Raw genomic sequence first — 16986 nt, forward strand, 5'->3', positions numbered from 1 at the left:
GGGCGCTGCTACCGGCACCACTGAGAAACGCGTTCGCGCCGGCCGGAGAGGCCCCCTCCTTCCCCCCCCCCGCACCCGCCACGCAGTGCCCCCGCGCCCCCTGCCGGCGGGGCGGCGCCGCCTCATGTCGCGACAGAGACGTGGGGAGGAGGGACGGGGGGGGGGGGGGCTCTGTCGCGACAGTGGGGACGGCCAGTTCTGCCGGGTCGTGTGTCTCTACCACAGCCACATCTTTCCGTGAGCTGGCGCTCGGCCGGGCTCGCAGGGCAGCAGGCCGCGGGAGCCGCCGCCGGCCCCTCTGACTCCGCGGCGTCGCCAGGCCCTGGCGAAGGGACCGGTGTCGCCTCTCGGTGTGTCACACCGCGGCCTCGCTCTGCGCGGAGGGGGCGCCGTGACAAACACTGTTGGCAGCCAGCGCTGCAGGGAGGGGACAGCGTGCGGGACACGGGAGCAGCCAGGCCAGGCCAGGCCGGGAAAGAGCGTGGGGCGGGCGCGGGGGGACAGCTCCTGTGTCCACCCCCAGCACCAGCCATAGCACCGGGGAGGGAACGGGGGGGGGGGGTGGCCCTTGCGCCGCCGCCAAACTACAGTTCCCAGAATGCCTTGCGGTAGCTGTCTGCGCCTGCGCGCCGCAGCGGCGGCCGTTCATTGACCGCTTGTTCCGCCGCCATTTCGCGCCCTGGCTTGGGCCCCGTAGTGGCGTAGCGCAGTGTGTGGCTCCGCCCCTCTGCTCGGTGCTGGGGAAGGGCTGCCCCGACCTCTCCGGAGCCCGTCCCGGGGCCGCACCGCCGCTGGCCCGGCTCCCGCCCGGCGAGCAGGCAGGCCTCGAGCCTACGCGTAACGACCCAGCGGCACCCCTCTGGCCCTCTCACAGCTACCCAATCAGCGCCTCCAGCGGGCCAGACTGACGTCCGCCTTCGCCAGTCAGCGACGGCCGTCCTAGTAGCCAATCGGGAGGCAGCGGCTAGGCGGGGCGCTGACCCTCCCACCCACCCTCCTCGCGAGACGCGGGCGGAGCGGGCGGAACATCGGGTCACGTGGGGCGCGCTCCGCCTATCAGCGCGGCGAGGCGCGGGGTCGCCCCGGCTCCCGCCAAATACGAGCGGGAGCCCCCGGGGCGGGACCGGACGGGACGGGACCGGACAGGACGCATCGGCCGCCGCCGGAGGAGCGGCGGGAGCCGCGGCGGCCGCCGTCGTGACAGGTAGGGCCGAGCTGGGGGGGCGGGGAGGCCGGTGGGGCCGGGGCACGGTGTGTTTCCGGCGGCGGTTGGGCCGCGGGGTGCGCGGGGCCTTCCCGGGGTAACAAAGGAGGCCCAGCAGCCGCCACCGCGCCCCGGAACCAGGCCCGGGCCTGGCCCGCCGCCTCCTTCCTGCCCAACCTCCTCTCCTTCGTCCCGGTCCCAGCGCGGGGGCCGGTGTCCGGCGGCCTGGGGGCCCGGCGGGTGCGAGGATCCCCTGGGGCTGACGGGGCCCGGCGGTACCTGGCCCGGCCCCTTTGTCCGGCCTCACCGTGCCCGCGCTCCGCCCTGGGGAGCGCTGTCGGGTGCTGCCGCGGGACGGTTATTTCGGGGGAACAGGTAGCTCACCGGGACCGTGTCACGGGTGCCTATTTATTATGTTTTTCCCTCGCAGCCATGGAGTGCCGAGACAAAGCGGCTGTTCCTCCGCGGAAGCTCGTACAAGGTAAGGCGGCAGAGGGAGCGTCTGTCACCTGGTGCGGCTGTAGCACGCTAAGAAGGTGTCAGACCTGGTTTTGTGAAATATGTGGGCTTTGTAGTAATAAATTGACCTCAACTGGCTAATCTGTTTCAGTTCTTGTGCTTAAGAACTAATTAAATACCCCGCTGTTCCCTCTGCCCCTCTCACCCCACTGATTTGTACGGCGTGACTGAAGTGATGAAATGTTGTTTCAGCTCGGCTGCCCTTCAAACGCTTGAATCCTGTACCAAAGGAGAAGTACGATGCGGATTCAGAAGTCAAAAAAGTGAAGAGCTCACAAAGTGGTTTTGGGACGAGTAAGGATTCCTCCCTGGATGCATCGCGTGTGTCCCTGGACAACATGGAGAATGATTGCCAGCTGGATGCGGGTGTCAATTTTGCTCCGAAACTCGTTAATGGAAAGGGTCCGTTAGACCATTTTATACAGAAAAACACGGAAGATAACACAAATGAAACTGTGATTGTTATTGACCTGAGAAAGGGCTCTAGCCATAGACTGAGCGATGGCTTAGACCGTGTTGATTTTGATTCAAAAGCAGCTTCATCGGTAGCTACAACTAATGGCACGTTAGGAAAAGAGATAAACGAGTTCAGGAGCCAAATGGATGACTCAGTGGAAACTGATACACCGTGTGAAGCTGCAGCGAATAGAAGTGAGGGTTTAATAGATGGAATCCAGGCGTGTCCCAGGTTAACAGAGTGTAACAACGTGGAAAACACAAAAGTAAGCCAGAGCGAACTGAAGGATGTCATCTTTGAGGGGAAGATGCCTGTCGTGCTCCTGGAGGATATTATGACTGCAAAATCTCCCCAGGTCACTTCTTTGGATGGAAGCCTCACGTCGGAAAATGAGACCATGGAATCATCTCATGAAGGAGACTCTGGACTTACCAATTCCTCGCTAAGCACTCGCTCTGTGAGCTCACCCGAGGCGCAGCCGGCTGCAGAAACCAAGAGAAATACTAGCCCCTTAGCTGCCTCCACACCTGTTAGGAAGGTTGGTCTCTTTTCTCATTTGGGTTTTTTTTTTAAAAAAAGCTATTGCTGTGGCAGGTAGGCTCTGTGGTTTCCTGTGCTTGTAGTGAAAAGCATGAATAGGATATTCACAAAGATTGTGAGAAGTGTATGGAAGGTGGTGTTGATTTATTAGTAACAACTGGATTATTGTCCTTTTGAATCTTCCTTTAAATCTTATAGCTATAGGGTTTAAATCTTGCCTGTTTTTGAGCTGCTGGTATATTTGCATTGTGTGACTGTAACTTTAAACTCTATTACATATCTTTTTTTTTTTTTTTTATTCTTATGAACTGCTAATGAAATGCATGCCCTGGGACTTAGCACTTTGGTAACTGGGATAAGGACAGCATCCAAAAGCAGTCTTGTCCATTGGGTGATGCCTCACAACCTCTATTCCATCCTTGAGGCAGCTGCTGGGATTGCTGTGAGGACATTACCTGCGCTGACTGGTACTGGGGGACTTTTCCAGCTCTGAATTTCTGCAGCTGCGGCATAGGAAAAGCTTTAAGTTGGAACCGCAGGGCTGTATGTGAGGCTGGAGGACGAGTCAGACCAGCCTCTGTCTCTCTGAACTGGGTGTCAGGAGCTTGTGCTCTCAGCCCTCTTGTTAGGGGCACGGCATCGAGCACAGGGAAAAGTCACCGCAGGTAGAGCCCTCCTGGGGCCGTCGGATGCTGTGGGGCCGGGAAGGCTGGAGCGTAGGAAGGAGCACCTTGAGGTTAGCTCTGAATGAGCTGGTTTATTGTGATCTTAGTTCCAGTTTAGCACCTCTGCTCCAGCAAGAGACCCCAAAACACTGTGATTTTCGGTGCTGTATTGAAGGGGAAGCTTCTAAGGGCAAAGAGGTGCCTGAAAGGTTCTTGTGGCTCCTACGTGCCACCATTTTGGGGAAGACATCAGCGGGGGTTTCTCCTGGGGGGGCACAGTTGCTCACGGTGAAACCTGTGAAGCGGAGCAGTCGTGGTGAATGTGCTTGGGTGCTGTAGCTAAGCCTCGCCTATGGTTAGGCTGGACTGTCTGACCCATACATTTGATTTGCTCAGCTATGTTCTTGGAGGGGAAAATGAGGAAAGTATTGAGGGGGGGGGTTGATGTTACGCTGCCAGAGGTGGAGAATTGAGTGTGTGGCTCAGGTAAACGACAGTGAAGCAGCTTATACCATCTTGAGCCTTTTAAGAAAGATTTTTCACAATCTGTACCCCCAGGGTTTTAGGAGAAACTGTCCCACAGGTAAGGAAAAACCTCGCTGGCCTGGAGGAGGTATGGATGAGTTGGCTGGAGCTTGAAGCTCGTGATGTGGCGGGTCTTCCATTTCTTCTGCTTCGTGCTTATCAAGAAAAATGATCAATTCTTACACTGTTAAAACTTGCAATCTCTCATCTCAAAAATAAATACATATGCTCAAGCAGGTATGAAGTATTTCCAGTGTAGCAGAACAAAGAGAAAAAGTACTTGACTCCTGATGTAATGTGATAATGTGAAGAAGTTACTGGTGTCCTGTGGTGTGAAGTGAGGCTGGAACAGCTCACGTGCTGCCTGCCCAAATGGGACGTCTGCACCTCAGCCTGTCCGCTGGCATGTTTGTTTTCCCAGGTGGAAACAGCTCTGATAAACTCAAGCTCCCCGTTGAAAAGAACTCTTATTTTGTATCAGAGAAAGACAGAGTCTCCTGATACAGCTTTGCACTGTGTAAACCTCAGTGCCTGTGAGTACAGAAAATAAAGCAGTTGGTCTGTGTTGGTCTCTTAATCACAGAGTTTAAACGTGGTGCCTTATACTATGGATGGTGGGAGGAGGCAGAGGGAGATACAGGAAACCAAGCCACAGCGTGCTAAAATATTGACAAATTAAGCCTTTGACCAGTCAATGAACAATGCTCTTAAACATAACATACCTTTTTTCCCACCCCTATAAATAACAGCTTTAAGAGAAATCAGGACTGTGACCTGTTGGGAACTTGGGGTTGATGTGCTGGTACTAGTGGAACAGCAAGAGGGTTATGATTACAAGAACAAACAGCTTTAAAATATGGATAATAGTCCTTGTATTCAGGCAGTTTATCTAAATGTCGTAGCAAGAGTAATTGGTAGGATGCAAAAAAAAAAAAGTAATCCAAGTTTAACTCGGAGGAAGTGACTTTGCTATAATTAAATGTTCTCTGTTGTGCTCTTGTGATTTGGAGCAGCTCTAGCTTCTGTTTGTTTTTCTGCGCATGATATTCCCTTGCAAATGATACTTTAGAACTCAGTAGACTGGAGGGATTTGTTTATGCAAAACTTAGTAACGCGAGGACTTAATGTAAACTGAAGCATTTAGATGTATTCAGGCTTAAATGTAAATCAGTGAGATTAGATATGCTTGAACTGTATTCTTATATCCTGTACTGGAGGAATAATTAAGTTGCTGAATATACTAATCTGCAAGAACAATGTTAGTATAATTGGGATGAAGCTTGCTGTTCTCTTTGTAAGATTCGAGTGCCTCGTGGAAAGGGAACGATGTGGATCTCTAAAACCTGCGTTTTGTAATTCCAGGTATCTCAGAAATGCCACAAAAGTTCGGCAGAGAAGGAGAAGCTGAGATTGCAAAGAGTAAGGCATTTTCACTGGCATGGTTAACCTGCTCTGCTTTTTGCTTGGAATAGCGAGCAAAGCCCTTTGTGTTTCATCTTAGGCCACTTAGAACATCTCTCTTCCTGGTTTGCCTCACTGCTGAATATGGAAGAATCTTAATGCGTGCAGTTAAAGTGCTTGGCTTGTTCCAAAGCTTCTTAATGCACGCGCAGTGAAGTGTGGGTGGCCTGCACTGCGTCTCTGTGCGCTTTGGTGAGAGATTAAGGTACTGTAAACGTTGCTGACTGCTTGTCACAATGCTTTCGAGGCTCTTTGCGAGCCCTTCCTGGGAGAGGGTCGGCGCAGCCTGCTAAGTGGAGAGATAGAAGGGAAATCTTCAAGAGCCTTCTCCTGAGGGTTGGCTCCTGCGTCGTCGTTCTCACCCTTCCCCCCTTTTTTGAGCTAAAAAAATGTAGGGGCTGTTCTTCATCACCGAGCGAGGCAAACAGGCCGCTGGGTTTGTGGTTTGCTGGAGAAACGGGGGGATGTCACTGCTGGAAACGCTCAAGCTCCGGCCTGTCTTGGCTGGAAAGCAGCTGCTCCGTAGCCAAACAGCGGCTGGTAACTCTGCTGCCCGTTCTGCTTCCAGTCCTAAACCCCTAAAGACAAAGGAGGCTGGTGGAGCCCGTGGAGCTCCTGATCAGTCAGTGCTGTGGGAGTGGGCTTTGCCTGCTGGGAAACGGGGTGTTGTTTTAACTGCAGTGGGGAAGGCCTGCGCTTAGGGATCCTGATTGTGGCTCTTAGGAACTAGTGGACAAGGTTGACAGGGGACTGTTGTGTCTCTTTACATAAGCTGTATGTGGTTGAGCCTGCTCCCGAGATGCTTTTTGCAGTGCTCCATGTAGAAGTCCACTCTGCTGTGTTCTTCCCTTCTATATTTATGTTTAAAATAGCAGTCATGTGAGGGAGAGATGAGAATGGAAGCTTTCTTTATGCCAAAAACTTAAATAGACCCACCAATCCTGCTGTTAACTTCACACCGTTTTCCAAACTACCCAGTACATTTTCACTGATTACCATGACTCAGTCCTGACAATATTGGTTTGTTGTTTTTTTTTTTAACCATTGGCACCATTTTGTATGTTGGTTGCCTTCTGCAGTTATTTGTACGTTGTGACACTGTTCAGTAAGTCTTGACGTTGCCAAGAGATGTGAAATAAATAAAATGGAACTGAAAAGACACAGTGAGGATGTTTGTGTGTCTGAGCACAGACGTACCCTCGTTTCCTGGTGAAGTCACCGGTGCCTACAACGTAGGGAAGCGCTCTTTCTTGAATTTGTCATGTTTTTTAGTAAGCAGGCTGCGTTCCCCTCTGTGTCAGTAGACCCATAATGAGAATTTCAGTTGCTTTGGGAGGAAATTCTGTGAAGGGCAACACTTCCAATGGAATCTTCCCCCCCATAGTGCCCCTTAAATAAGCTTAGGGCGCCTGGTGTTGTCCGATTGTCCAACATGGACTAACACAAGTGACAATGTTTTTGTGAGCTGCAGGTCTTACAAAGCAGCTGCACAATCCGGAGTTTGGAGACTCGCGCTGCTGCTGCCTGAGATAGCAAAAAAAAAAAACCACCATCATCAGAAAACCCTTGTGGGTTTATAATGCAAAATCAGATCAAATTCACTCTTCAAACTGGTAGCCCTGCGTTGATGGGTGAAAGCTTAGCTCGTGAGGTATGTATTTCCAAAGAAAATAATTTGGAAACAATCTGAAATCTTTGATTAAATTAAAAAAATAATTTTTAAAAATTCCAGTATCGTTTTCCATAATGCTGCAATGGTGATGAAGATGACTCAAATATAAAGCAAGTCGAATACAAAGCTTTCCTTGATGCTTAGGAAATGGAAACAGCTCTGTTTGTTGGGAGAAAAGAACAATTAATGCCTTGGGAGAGCCAGTAGAAGGTAGCTCAGCTGGCTGAGGCCACAGGTAGCCGCGGTTCACAACCCGGTGCCCTGGGATGGCTAGAAAGGAGGCTGCAGGTCAAGCACTGGGGTGGGTGCAGGAATCTGCTCGAGTGTCTCAGCCGAAGCAATGAAGTCCTGGCTTTACTCCAGTTTTTATGCCAGGAGCCATTGCTGTGCGCAAAAAGACAACTTGCTCACGGCTTCTTTCTGACCCAGGATCAGGAGCGCGCGGACAAGCTGCAGAAGCTGCAAGCGGAAAGGGAGGAGAAGGGGAGGCTGAAAGAAGAAGCGAAAGCGGCGAAAGAGCGAGCCAAGGAGGAGGCGAAGAAGAAGAAAGAGGAGGAGAAGGAGTTGAAGGAGAAGGAAAGGAGAGAAAAGAAAGAAAAAGAAGAAAAGGAAAAAGCTGAGAAGCTGAGAGTGAAGGAGGAGAAACGCAAGGAGAGGCAGGAAGCTCTAGAGTAAGTGGCTTGGTGTCTGCAGGTCCTGGGCGATGCCATGTAATGGTGTGAGCACCTTTCCATACCCACCTTAACTGTCCCTTCCAGAGGCTGCCCTGGTGCCTCTTTGTCACGGGATATATATTTTTAAATGCTTGAAAGACTCTGTACACCAGACCCTAGTCTCAGCAGTACTTTTTGCTTGCAGGCTGACCCGGGCTTCTGATTTGAAATGGCTGAAAAGAGCTGTCATGCTCCACTGAGTTTTCCCTTCATGACCAGTCTTGCTTGTACTTTTGCAATTTGCTGGCACAGGTACCCTGTCTGTTGAGGAAGTTGCTTGTAAACTTGATAATACCCTAAAAACCCTTTCCTGGTGTTGAGGAGAACTTGAAGCAGCCTAGCTGCTTTGTGGCTAAACCAGGTCAATATTTGCTCTAGAAGGAACGAAGGGTCTTCTGTTAAGCGTAACCAAGAACGGTCCTTGACTCAATAGATGATCTTCTTGCCTAGCATGACGGGGTCTTAGTCAAGGTCTGGGGCTTCTCACCTCTTCCTCAGTGCAAAGAAACACTTTGTGATTTGTGACCATTAAAATGCGCTTTGTATTAAAGGGCAAAACTTGAGGAGAAGAGAAAGAAAGAAGAGGAGAAACGGTTGAGAGAGGAGGAAAAGGTAAATGTTTTCTCTAGCCTGTCTCCAAATGCTTCTGCTGCGGTGAAATGACGTTAATGGGCTCCCTGGCACCCTGCCGACGGCTGCCGAGCCGTTCACGACGGGGCTTCTGCAGCCGCCGCGGTTCGCCGGGCGGCGCACCCTGCCTTGGTGCCGTCCCTTCGGGGTGCAGCCTGTCCAGTCTGACCCGGTGGTGCTGCTCCACCGGTTACGTCCTGCGGGTTTCTTGGCCGTTACTTTCGGACATGTTGGTGTCTTTGCTTTTACCTGTTGAGGTCGTCTTCTGCGCTGGTTTTTTCCATGCCCCTGAGTGAACTCTGTCCTTTGTCTTAGCGATGACGTTGGCATCCACGTAGCTGTGTTGGAGAAGACAGTTTTTTATTGAGTTACAGGAGCTGGTAAATGACTGAACTTTGCTTTATACCTCACTAGGTTTGGAGTTGGGTCATGCATGAGCTCACCTTGAATTAAAAGGCCTTGTCCTACCTTTGTGTTTATAATTTGTATTTTGATTCTGATTTCAGCGTATTAATGCACAGAAAGCAGAAATTACGAGGTTCTTCCAGAAACCAAAGACTCCACAAGCCCCAAAGGTGAGGTATTGCTGTTTCTGTGTCTTGTTGGGCTTTCATGAATTGCCTTTGCACAAATACACTGATTTCCTGTCCTGTACAACATCCCAGGTGGACAAAGCATTAGCATTTCTTACCTCCTAATTTCAAAAGTGTAGAGGATTTTAAAAAAATAAAAGTCTGTGACCAGAGCAGAGACTACAAAAGAAGTTTGTAGTTGCTTTAGTAAAAATCTCAGCTCCGTCTTCTGCCTTGGCTGTAGAGACCTAGATTCCCTTGAGAAGATCTGTTGGAGCCTCAGATAGGAAGGGTTTAACCGAAATCTTCACTCAAACCTCAGCACCTGCTGTTGAGGTTTGTTGTATGTCTTGAATGTGGTGATGCTGCAGTTTCCCAGGTGTTCAGACCCTAACGATCCTCACTTCACGTTTCAGATCCTTGCTGGCTCTTGTGGAAAGTTTGCTCCTTTTGAAATTAAGGAGAACATGGTCTTAGCTCCCCTCTGTCGTATTGCCCTGGATCCAGACTTCTTAGAACAGCTGGATAAGCTCCTGTGTGCACAGAATAGTGACGTTTCTTTCTTGAGGGATCTGAAGTGTCGTAAACCACATAAAACCGGACCTACTTTTGTCAATAACAGCACGGATACAGTGAACAGGTTTGTGTTTTGGGGCTTTTCTTCGCTTTTTTTTTGTATAATTAACTGCAGAATGGTTTTGAGGTAGTGTTATTGTAATATTGGAGAGGATGGAAAGATGGAGCTTTTCTTTGAATACTCGTTTTGTGTGAGAATTGCTCCCACGAGGAGCAGTCCGTTGATTCCCTTCATTCCATACAAGGCTTCTCAAATCTGCCTTGCAGGAAATGTTGTGCTTCAGGCAGTGCCTTCAGCGCTGGCCACTGGTGGCCTTTAGTGGTGTTTGATAGTTTTAAAGAGTGAACATGCCAATAGCTAAACCAGGGCTGCTGTAGGGTTGTGGTTGAGGAGGGAGGTGGCTTGTCTGGAGCTTGTGTTCTCGCAGGAGAACCGGGAGAGCCGGCTCTGACAAACTCGGGCTCTGGGTTCGTGGTGTGGCCGAACCTGCAGCTTTCTGTGAGCGGTTCTCCTGAGCAGCAAGGGAGTGTTCTGTAGGCACTGGAGATGGTGTCGTCTTTTAACAGCGACGTGGTGGTCGTGGATAACTGCAAAACAGATGCTGTTCCTGAAAGGAGGAAATTTGGTAGAATGAAACTTCTGCAGTTTTGTGAGAATCACCGTCCTGCGTACTGGGGCACATGGAACAAGAAAACCACTACGATCCGTCCCAGGAATCCTTGGTCAAAGGACAGTGTAAGCACCTCACATGCAGAGTAGTTGGATTCTTTTCTTTCTTTATGCTCTTGAAGTGAGTATGTGCTTGGCCAACTTCACCTTTTCCCTGGGATTTCCCATCCCCTTGCATGTTCCCTCTTGCTACTGAGTTTTGAAACCCCAAATAGGGTCTGGTGTCGTGCTTTCAAACCGGTAACGGAAGCGGCATGTTGGCATTTCTTCCAGAAGCTATTGGACTATGAAGTAGATAGTGACGAAGAATGGGAGGAGGAGGAACCTGGAGAAAGTCTCTCCCATAGTGAAGGGGTAAGGATTCCGCGTGCTGAAAAATAGCTTTCTGAACCCATTGCGCTTGTCAGTGTAATTTGTAATAAGCAGAGTTTGTTTTTAGGACGATGAAGAGGATGGAGAGGATGAAGATGATGACGATGGGTTTTTTGTACCCCATGGGTACCTATCTGAAGATGAAGGAGTGACAGAAGTAAGTGAACTGGGTGTCACTGGATTTCCATTCCTGTTTGCCGTGAATCACGCCATAAATATTGGCAGAGGAAGAAAGCGTGTAGTCTTGGCAGTGATATAACTCATCTCAGGTCTGCGTGGTTTAGGAGCAGATTTCTGTAGCTCAGGGAACACGGTAAAAAGCTGGGTTTAAAAAGCTTTTGTTTTTCCTGGAATGGGTGTATCCAGTTCTTTCTCACCTGTGGCTCTAGGAGTGCGATCCAGAGAATCAGAAGGTTCGTCAAAAGCTGAAAGCAAAGGAGTGGGATGAACTGATGGCCAAAGGGAAGAGGTTCCATGTTTTACAGCCCGTGAAAATTGGCTGCGTCTGGGAAAGTGCAGAGAGTTACAGCGGCACAAATGCGGACCTAAAGGTTCTCCAGCAGTTCACAGCATGTGTCCTGGATTCACCTGTTGCAGAGGAGGAACAGCAGATCCAGAGATGTAGCAAAAAAAGAGCAAAAGATCAGCAAAGTAAGACCTGAAGGGCTGAATAGTTGTACTTGTGCACTGTGGTACTCTGCTTTGGAGAGAATAGGGTTTTGTATCAAGTGTCAAATTTTCAGAATGACCTGTTTATGACAAGCCTGAAATCCAAGGAATCTCTGAGAGTTCTTGGAAAGGAGTTTTCCGGCATTGTGTCCGGTATGGCCTTGGTGACGCTCTCCAAAAACTCTTGCTCTAGATAGTCTGGGAAAGAAAGCCAAGAAGACTTCAGTAGGCTCAGGTTTAGGACTGTGTGTGGGAGCTGCTCCAGCCCATTGACCCCTTTATTGTTCAGGGCCAGAGGGTTTCGTTTGTGTGACGGGTTTCTGTACCGAGTATCTCCCGTGCGTGGTTAAGGCAAGGATGTTGTTAATGCAAAGGCTAGAACAGGGGTTGAAGCTTTCGCTTCAGGGTGTCATTATTATTGGGGGTGACTTCTTTCCACACCAACTCGAGCTCCTGTTCCAATCCCGTACCTAAATGGATCTCGGCCTGTCTGTCGTCTTTTCTCTGGAGCGTGTGCGCTGGCGGGTGATGTCCGTTCTGCCCCACGACCCCTGTGCCTCCTTTCTTCCCTGCAGTCCTTGGCCAGCTTCTGCCGCTGCTGCACGGCAACGTCAACGGGAGCAAAGTGATCATCCAGGAATTCCAGGAGTGCTGCCGGCAAGGACTGTTCAGCGACGTGGCCGCGGCCGCCGACGGCAGCGACGCGAGCCCCGCGAGCCCCCAGACCTCCCGGCCGCAGACGCCCGTCAGCGAGGACAGCGGTGTCCCTTCCAAAGCCAGGCTAAAGCGCATCATTTCCGAGAACTCTGTGTACGAGAAGAGGCCCGAGTACAGGATGTGCTGGTACGTCCACTCGGAGGTGCTGAAGAGTTTTGATCGAGAGCATCTCCCCGTCCCTTGTCAATGGAACTACGTCACTCAAGTCCCTTCTTCAGGGAAGGAGGAGGGTGGCAGCGTGCCCGGCGTGGCTGTCCTGCAGACCACCCCGCTGTCGGTGAAGAGGAAGCCCACCGGAAGCATGTCCATTACTAAATTCATGAAAAGGCCTCGGGATGCTGAACAGGTGAGTTCCCGTCACGGTGCTCTTCCCAGGACAGAATGGTGGGAATGTAGCTGGGTGTCCTCAGTAGGTGAGCGTCCTGGCGTGCCTCCTGGGGTGGCCTAGATGAGCAGTCAAAATAACTAAGCTACAGACGCTGTCCTTCCCACAAAAAGACCCTTTTTGTGGGGAAAGGAGTGAAATTATGTGACTCTAAAGAGATGGGTTTCTTTTGTGCCTCTCCGGCTTGGACTGTCTGTTCCATGTGAAATGTTGTTCTCCTGCTGTTCTTCCATTTTCTGCTATTTGGCAGTGATTGCATCCAAGCTGTGAATGGTTTCTGAGTGTCTGCTTGGCCTCGGTTTTACAGCTGTATATAATTTGTATGCAGGTTTTTATGGGGGTGTGTGGCTGCCAGATGTATAGCCTGAGCTGGTGACTTAACATCGGTTGCATGTGTACTGATTAAATGTGGTTCCTAAGTGCTGCAACCCAACCCATAATAGTCTGTAAAGTCTCTGGCTTATGCTGTCATACACAAAGCTGAATTTTAAGAGCTGGTTTAAAAATGTAATAATTCATAGGAACAAAATGAGATGGGTTTGCAGTAGTTGCTGCCTGTGGTTTTTCTGTTGTTTGCTTCTGCTTTTCAGGGTAACCACAGGTAGTATTAAGAGCTTAATCATCCAAAAGGATGACTGAAAGGATGTGATCGGTGCTTTAGCTGTGCGATGCTCTGTCATGCACTTAAGACAGTGAGGCTTTAGGTCCTGAAGCTTGGTGTTACCATTTGCCTCCAAATCTACAGGTAGAACAGGGTTTGCACAGTCGGTGGATTTATCCCTCATCCCCTGTGGACAAAGGGACGAGGAAAGAAGCCACAGACAAGGCACTTTATGCTTTTCTTTCCCACTTTATTCTTGGCTTCTTTGGCTTTTCTACTGAAAAATCTCTGCATTCAAGTATTGATAGGGATCAGAGACTTGTGAGAAGCTGTTCAGCCCCCAAACTCCCATCTGCTTGGGTTTTTCTTATCCATTAAATAAAGGCAGAGATAAAAATCTCTGCTTGGCACCCACTGGAAGTTCTGCTTGTAACCAACTACTTGAGCAGAAATAGCAAAACAAAGCCTTTTAGTAGAATTACATCACCAGACTGAATTCTTCAGAGCTCTCCAAAGCTTCTTAAAGCTGCCTTTGCGAGGTGCGGTGCGGTGCAGCTCGGAGCAGAGGTGTCCGAGTCCTGAAAGCCTCTCATGCCTGATGTCTGAGCTGGCACTGCTCAGGTCCTGACATCCCATCCTTCCTGTCGGACGAGGCTGGAGCTTGGGGAGAGCCTCGAACTGATCTGTAGGTCAAGGCTGCCGGGTTCTGCCCCCTGGCACGTGTTGCTCTGCCGTGAAGCTCACGCCAGGACTTGTGTAAGTAAAGGTGCTCTTACATAAGCTGCAGAGAGAGAAGGTGGTGCTGGAGTGGGCAGTACCTGCGTGTGTGTGGGAGGGGAATACTTCATCTGAGAACTGGGACTTTAGTGAAAGCTGTAAATTTAAAACAACTCTTGCAACAGCTTGTAGGGGGTGGGGACCAGGTTCTAGGTCTGAGGTTTTCATTCCCCAGTTCCAGTTGAGGGGGGGGGGGGAAGGCAAACAAAAAATACTCACAGCTGTTCAGTGCTGGGCAACTGCAGCTTGTATCACTCCTTGCATTCATTTTCTCGATTCGAAATGAGTGCAGCTCCCGTGGTGGCAAATAAGGTCACCAAGGGAAGAACTGCCTCCCCTCCCCAAATAAAAGCTAATTGGCAAAGATGAGGAGGATTCAGGAGAATATGGTTCCAACTCAACAAGCAAAAGTCATTTTCCACCTTCGGAAGGAAGAAAGGATCCAAAATAATCAGCAGAGAGGGGAGAGACTTCCCTTCCCAAAGAAAAACCGCAACAAAACCGAGTCAGTTTTCAATTAAGGCTTGAATTCGTGTCGGCTCTTCATCGCGTTGGGTAATAGCGAAGCATCCTGGAGCAGAAGCGTGGCGTGCTTCCTGCTGTAGGTGCCGTTGTGGATGAGGCCTTTCAGCAACAGCCGGTGCCTGTTGAAGCCAGGGGTTGGTTGGTTGTCTTCCCTACAGCTGTGCCCGACCGGTCAGGCTGTGCTGTGAGTCCCGACGGTGCGGAGCGCTTGCTCTCGTCCTTCCCAGCACCGGCGGTGCTCGGTCTGGCCTGTCAGCACCCTCAGCTTGCTGAATCACAACTGGTACCTTTTTTTTCCCCCCCAAAGGCTGAAGCTGCGGAGATGGATGGATTTCAGGCCGACACTGAGGAAGATGAGGAAGATGATGACTGCATGATTGTGGATATACAGCCAGGAAAAGGTGGGGGGAAAAGAAAAATCAATAGCGGTCTCTTGGCAGACGCAGACTCTCACTCCCACAAGGGAGAGAACGACAGTGGCTAAACCTGTTGTGGTTTTTCTGCCACTTTTTCACCAAGCCTTGCGCTTTTCTCTGTAAGTGTCGTATTCTAGGTTCTTCTCTGCTTTTTATGTTTTCTTCTAGATGCTTCTTTGGGTTTTATGGTCTTCTCTAACCTGCCCTTGCCCTTTCTTCCCTCCTCCCTCCAGGTGACTAAGTAGTGCAGAGTGCTTGTGACTAGCATTTGGCTGCCAGTGTTAGCTTTTGTTTTCTTTTTCTGATAAGAAAAGTGAATATTGGGGCCAGTAACCAGCAGATACACTAAATGTTGCTGAGCAGGGCTGGTCTCTGGGGCGTCCTGAATTGTCCTAGGTGCATGCTGAATTGTTTGAAGGGAAATAACATCAGGTAATAACCAATCTCTCAGGTGTTTGGCAGGGGAGGGCTCTGATCAATACTTTGCTCTAGAATCCCAGCAGTTGCTTATATTTGTGTCCCCGTTATCCCTTGGCAAAGGGCTTTCAAAGCTCCACGGCTGTAGCGTATCCTTGCAGGCTGTGGATTCAGAAACCGTGGGATGAGGCTGTGGAGCAGCTCCTTTCAGCTCAGTGAGGTTTTAACGAGACATCCCTGATCACCCAGATCAATGACTTAACGCCAGCCGCGTGATGGGCATTCAGCTCCTCTAAACCGCTTTCAACACCTCCCAGCCCTTTCTTACCGCTCTCACAATAGAGCTCTTTCACAATGCTACTGGCACAACCGGAATTAAGGAAAACTGGGTTTTTTTTTGTGTTGGGGTAGCTCCTCTAACTGATAGATAAGGGCTCGTGCGTATTCCCGAAGCCCTGAATTCTGTAGAGTTTGACCCATTCTAGACATACCTGGGTTCTCCTTTCTCTCTCAGCTGGTGCTACATTCCTCCTCTCGCCTTCCCTAACAGACAATGAAACTGTTTGACAAGGAGCTTTGCATTTCATCTTAAGCTGCTTTTGCTTATTACAAGACTGCAGCGAGATGAAAGCCTCGCTTCAGGTTGGTGTAACCTCTTGTTCTGAGGACGGGGATGCTATTCAGTAGCTTGCCTTCCCCAGGCTTTGTTGACACACATGCAGCTGTATTTGTTTAACTCTGCCTGAGTCTAAAGCACTGAAAAGATTATGAAGATCCTTTTTTTACGGCTGAAGGGCTTTTTATTCTGGATTGAAGTTAACCCCATATTAAAACCAGTTTTTAAATAGTATTGAAAAAGAGACTTGCTCAGAGACAGGCAGACAAGCGAAGACAGATAAAGCATATCGTAGTCTAATTCTACTACGTTAATGAGGGTATTTAAAAAGAACAACAACCCAACACATTTTCTGCTTTGCAGGTTGTACATTGGCAGTTACTGAAACAGCTTCAGAATCCGGTGGCACAAGAGCCGCTCACCAGGACGCCAGCATGGTCAGCCCATCTAATACAGTTTGAGATTTAAATGCCTACTAACTTCTCTGTATGTATGTAGAATGAATTAGAAAATTTTAAACCTTGTGTATCTTTTGAACAAGATACTTGAAAGTATTCCATATTTCTTGTAAAGAGAAGACAGCACTTTGTTCTGCTTCAGACCAGACGGAAGCTTAAATCTTTCTAGTTCTAGTTTTTAGCTTAAAAAATACTGCATATTAATCTGTCCTTAATAAAGCATTATTGAAATTTTGATACTTCTTTGTAATGGAAGGTATCTAAATTATCTCTAAAACTAGTGGAGGGATTTTGAAATAAGCTTATTGTGATGCCACTGGGGGAATTACTCTGTTCATAATGTTGTATAGCACGGCCTTGGGTATAAATGATGTACAATTATATTTGAATTTATGCTATCTCTGTCATCCTGTTTGTGGTCTTACTTGCTACAGACAACAGCAGCAGGGCTTTACCTCTGGAAAAGAAAAAAAAATGCACCTTGTTTCTCCTGTTTTGGGATAGGCCATTATCAATTACCTGTCAGGGGTAGATTATCAGTCTCCTGTACATGTTGCTGCAATAGAAGCTGTATGCATAAAAGCTGGTCTCTACTCCACAGAAAAACTTTAAGATTGAAGTATAAAGGACTTGAACTAGCATCAAACTTGCCTGTGTATGTAACAAACTTGCTGGGGCTTTTCACTTGATATGGCTTGTGAGTTGATGGATTAGTTTCCTAAAATGCTGGCTGTGGTTTGAGGCTTCATCTTGTAGCAGTGGGCGGCACCAATCGCTGCTGCCTGTTGTCAGCCTCCTGGTCTGTGCCCTGTTCTGTCTGCAGGTGCCA

At 49.4% G+C, this 16986-nt stretch overlaps 1 protein-coding gene across 1 annotated transcript; it reads left to right on the forward strand.

Moving 5' to 3' along the window:
- The first annotated feature begins 1185 nt into the window (after positions 1 to 1185).
- On the forward strand, positions 1186 to 16408 carry CHAF1A (chromatin assembly factor 1 subunit A). The gene is made up of 15 exons (XM_086477417.1): positions 1186 to 1204; positions 1635 to 1685; positions 1916 to 2718; positions 5273 to 5329; positions 7473 to 7714; positions 8308 to 8368; positions 8893 to 8961; positions 9375 to 9598; positions 10102 to 10270; positions 10478 to 10558; positions 10644 to 10733; positions 10966 to 11227; positions 11821 to 12308; positions 14558 to 14651; positions 16063 to 16408. Exons 2-15 carry the CDS (start codon positions 1637 to 1639, stop codon positions 16158 to 16160), a joined length of 2787 nt encoding a protein of 928 aa, XP_086333543.1. The 5' UTR covers positions 1186 to 1204; positions 1635 to 1636; the 3' UTR covers positions 16161 to 16408.
- Positions 16409 to 16986: the final 578 nt, after the last annotated feature.

The sequence above is a fragment of the Leptosomus discolor genome, chromosome 24, assembly GCF_034619465.1.
Source record: "Leptosomus discolor isolate bLepDis1 chromosome 24, bLepDis1.hap2, whole genome shotgun sequence".
Taxonomy (NCBI): Eukaryota; Metazoa; Chordata; class Aves; order Leptosomiformes; family Leptosomidae; genus Leptosomus; species Leptosomus discolor.